The sequence below is a fragment of the Marmota marmota genome, unplaced genomic scaffold, assembly GCF_001458135.2.
Source record: "Marmota marmota marmota unplaced genomic scaffold, marMar, whole genome shotgun sequence".
Classification (NCBI taxonomy): Eukaryota; Metazoa; Chordata; class Mammalia; order Rodentia; family Sciuridae; genus Marmota; species Marmota marmota.
In genome coordinates, this window is record NW_026000019.1 from 9322011 (window position 1) to 9325498 (window position 3488).

Sequence of the window (3488 nt, forward strand, 5' to 3'; positions counted from 1 at the left end):
TGCGTGCGGCCCGGGTTCGATCCTCAGCACCACATACAAACAAAGATGTTGTGTCCGCCGAGAACTAAAAAATAAATATTGAAAAATTCTCATTCTCTCTCTCTCTCTCTCCCACTCTCTCTTTAAAAAAAAAAAAAAAAAGAAACCATTGTAACTTTTTGAAGAATAAATGAAGGAGAACAAGTATGAGAATAGCACAATGAATCTCAGAATAGAAAAGAAAAAAATAAACAAAATAAATATAACATGGCTTAACAAAGGATAGTGGTGGGGGAGATAAAGACGACTGCACAGGACTAACTGGATGCAGATTATGAAGTAAAGGCAGTTATTAAAAATAATTCAATTGCTGGATTCAGCAAATGCGTAAGAGATGGCACTTTCCATTTAAATGAAGTATAATTTAGAAGTAAAAACCAAGAGCTCATTTTTGGTGATGCTAGGTTTCAGATGTCTATGAGAATATAAGTAAAGATAACAAGTAAGTAGATGAGTATATAAGTCTGGAGTTTAGAAGACAAACAGACTAGAACCAGTTACTGTGGTGCATACCTATAAACCCAGGAGGCTTGGGAAGAAAGTTTGTCAAGTTGGAGGCCAGCCTTAGTAACTTAGCAAGACCCTATCTCAAAATTTAAAAATAGAAAATGTTGGAGTTGTTGCTTGGTGGTAGAACATCCCTGGATTTGACTGCCAAGTATCACAGAAAAAAAAGAGAGAGAGAGAGAGAGAGAGAGAGAGAGAGAGAGAAATATGGACTGGAAACATTAATTAGGGGTTATAGGCCCAAACTTAGGGATGTAAATTTAAGTAAAGCATTTGATGATGTATAGTATTATATAGTCATGTTGAGTTTTTCCTACTACTATCATTACCAATTGATATTAACTATAAACATCACTATCATCATCTATTTAATAGAAATATGTCTTCACAACAGGTAAGACTTAAACGGCACACATAATGATTACTGTTTACAGAAAAAAAGAAATAACCAACCCCAAAAAAAGAAGGAAGAAAGAAAATGGATGAAAAAGAAAAGTGAAAGGAAGGGAATAGGAAAGAGGAAAAAACAGGCTACCACCTAGAACAAGACAATGCAAGAATTAAAAGAAGGACACAGCTACAATTTAAATTTCACTAAAATTGTCATTTCTGTTAATCCCAAAACAGTGATGACACAAATAATGCAAGACTTATAATGTTTCACCAATGTAATTTCATTCTCAACTGAACTAAAAATTATTAAATACACAACAATTATTTCTCAAATTCAATTTATCTCAAATTCAAATTGATTTACATATTATAAATTTTATTTCGGCCTTTAACAAGCTCGAAGGTAATATGTCCTCAATCAAAACACAATTTTAAACTGAGATAGAAATCTCCAATATTTACTTCAGTAACAAAAAGAATAACATTGTCTACAAAAATAGCTAAACAATAATATTGACCAACCCACTTTATAAGAAAACTCTTAGGGTGACTCACCTCTATCATCACTAAATTTCATACACAGAATTTGAACATAATCATAAATTTCAATGGAATAAAATTGTGTGAATAATATTCAGACTAAAATTGCAAAAAATTGCTCCTCTATACTTTCAGATCCCTTTCTCAATTGTTAAGAGGAGTAACAATTTTGCTTAGCATTATACTGTTTTATATCAGAACTAAGTTATTTTTAAAAATCAATGGGAGGGCTGGGGATGTGGCTCAAGTGGTAGCGCGCTCGCCTGGCATGCGTGTGGCCCGGGTTCGATCCTCAGCACCACATACAAACAAAGATGTTGTGTCCGCCGAAAACTAAAACAATAAATATTTAAAAAAAAAAAAAATCAATGGGAAAGAGGAGGAGAAAAGAAGTGAAAAACTTACTAAGATCTGACTATCTACTAGGCACTCAACTAAGTCCTTGACATATACTATATGTTAGATACTTAAAATAACATTATGAGACAAGCATTATTCTCCCTGTTTCTTATACATGAAGAAACTATATTGGGTAAATTGTTCAAGGTCACAAAGCCATCCAGTGACAGACCCAGGACTCCAACCCATCCAGTCTTAACTCCATACCAGGCACCCAGAACCAAGTTGCAATATAAACTACCTCCTTTCCCATAAATACATAAGAAACTAACCTCCTTGTCTCTCACAACTAAAAAGTTCTGGCAGATTTTAATATTGACTTTTTCCTTGTTTTTCCAAACATCTTCTGAATAGTACATAAATTAAAATGAAATCAAACTTCATCCAATTAAGACTTCATTACTATAGAGCTAACACATTTTCAGATATAACTGAGTATGCTTAGTGATAGATTCAGAAAATTATGGTTGTTTTCTTTATTCTTGATTTGATAGATATAATAATATGAATTTAAAAATTCTTTACCATAAGCTTTTTTTTTTAATGGTAAAATTATGAAACTCACGTGCACAGAATAACAAGAGAACAGGGGAATAAATCCTGGTACTGCAGACAGCATTTTAATACCCTATCATCATTGTTCTCATCACTCAGTCCATCTGCAAATTTAACAAAGGCAGTTGTCAATAAGCACATTAGAAATCTGGCCATCACATGAATAATTAGGCTGTATTTACAAATCAAAAAAATCTAAAAGTTTTACAGCAATGAATACACTCTGCATGCTGCTGTAATAGTGGATACATGTAATTATACATTTCTCAAAACCCATACACCACCAAAAATGAACTTAATGTGAACTCCAGAATCTGGGTGATAATGCTGTGTCAATATAGATTCACAGTTGCAATAAATGTACTGTTCTGGTGGGGGATACAGAATAAAGGAGGCTGTGCATATGTGGGAGTAGGGGGCATATGGCAAATATCTGTACCTTCTGCTTAATTTTGCTGTGAACCTAAAAGTGCTCTAAAAAATTAAATTTATTTTTTTAAATGTATATGAAAGACAATTGATGGCTGGAGTTGTAGCTCAGTGGTAGAGCTCTTGCCTAGCATCTCAATATCACATAAAAATAAATGAATAAAATAGAGGTGCTGTGTCCATCTACAAATAAAAATATTTTTTAAAAAATCATGCAAGAGTCGGGCAAGGTGTATACACCTGTAATCCCAGTGGCACAGGAGGCTGAGGCAGAAGGATCACAAGTTCAAAGCCAGCCTCAGCAAAAATGAGGCTGCTAAGCAATTCAGTGAGACCTAGTCTCTAAATAAAATACAAAATAGGGCTGGGAATGTGGCTCAGTGGTTGAGTGCCCCAGTACCAAAAAAAAAAAAAAAAGTCAAATATAAAAAAGACAAGACTTTTTAAAATCAAAAAAACAAAAAAAAACGATCTTGACAAATCTAGGATCAAGAAGTCACATGACAAGGGCTGGGGATATGGCTCAAGCGGTAGCGCGCTTGCCTAGCATGCGTGCAGCCCGGGGTTCAATACTCAGCACCACATACAAAGAAAGGATGTTGTGTCCTGCCGAAAAACTAAAAAAT

General features: G+C 34.2%; 1 protein-coding gene across 3 annotated transcripts in view; it reads right to left on the reverse strand.

Annotated features, from left to right (window-relative positions):
• The window catches only part of Swt1 (SWT1 RNA endoribonuclease homolog), a 79741-nt gene that overhangs the window by 51374 nt on the left and 24879 nt on the right, over nucleotides 1-3488 (reverse strand). For all 3 annotated transcript variants that reach the window (XR_007349958.1, XM_048809835.1, XM_015491698.2), the window contains exon 8: nucleotides 2444-2537. Coding sequence is in view for 2 of the 3 variants with exons in the window: in XM_048809835.1 (XP_048665792.1) it covers nucleotides 2444-2537 (94 nt within the window). In the remaining variant the exon portion in view is untranslated. The remainder of the gene's footprint in view (nucleotides 1-2443; nucleotides 2538-3488) is intronic.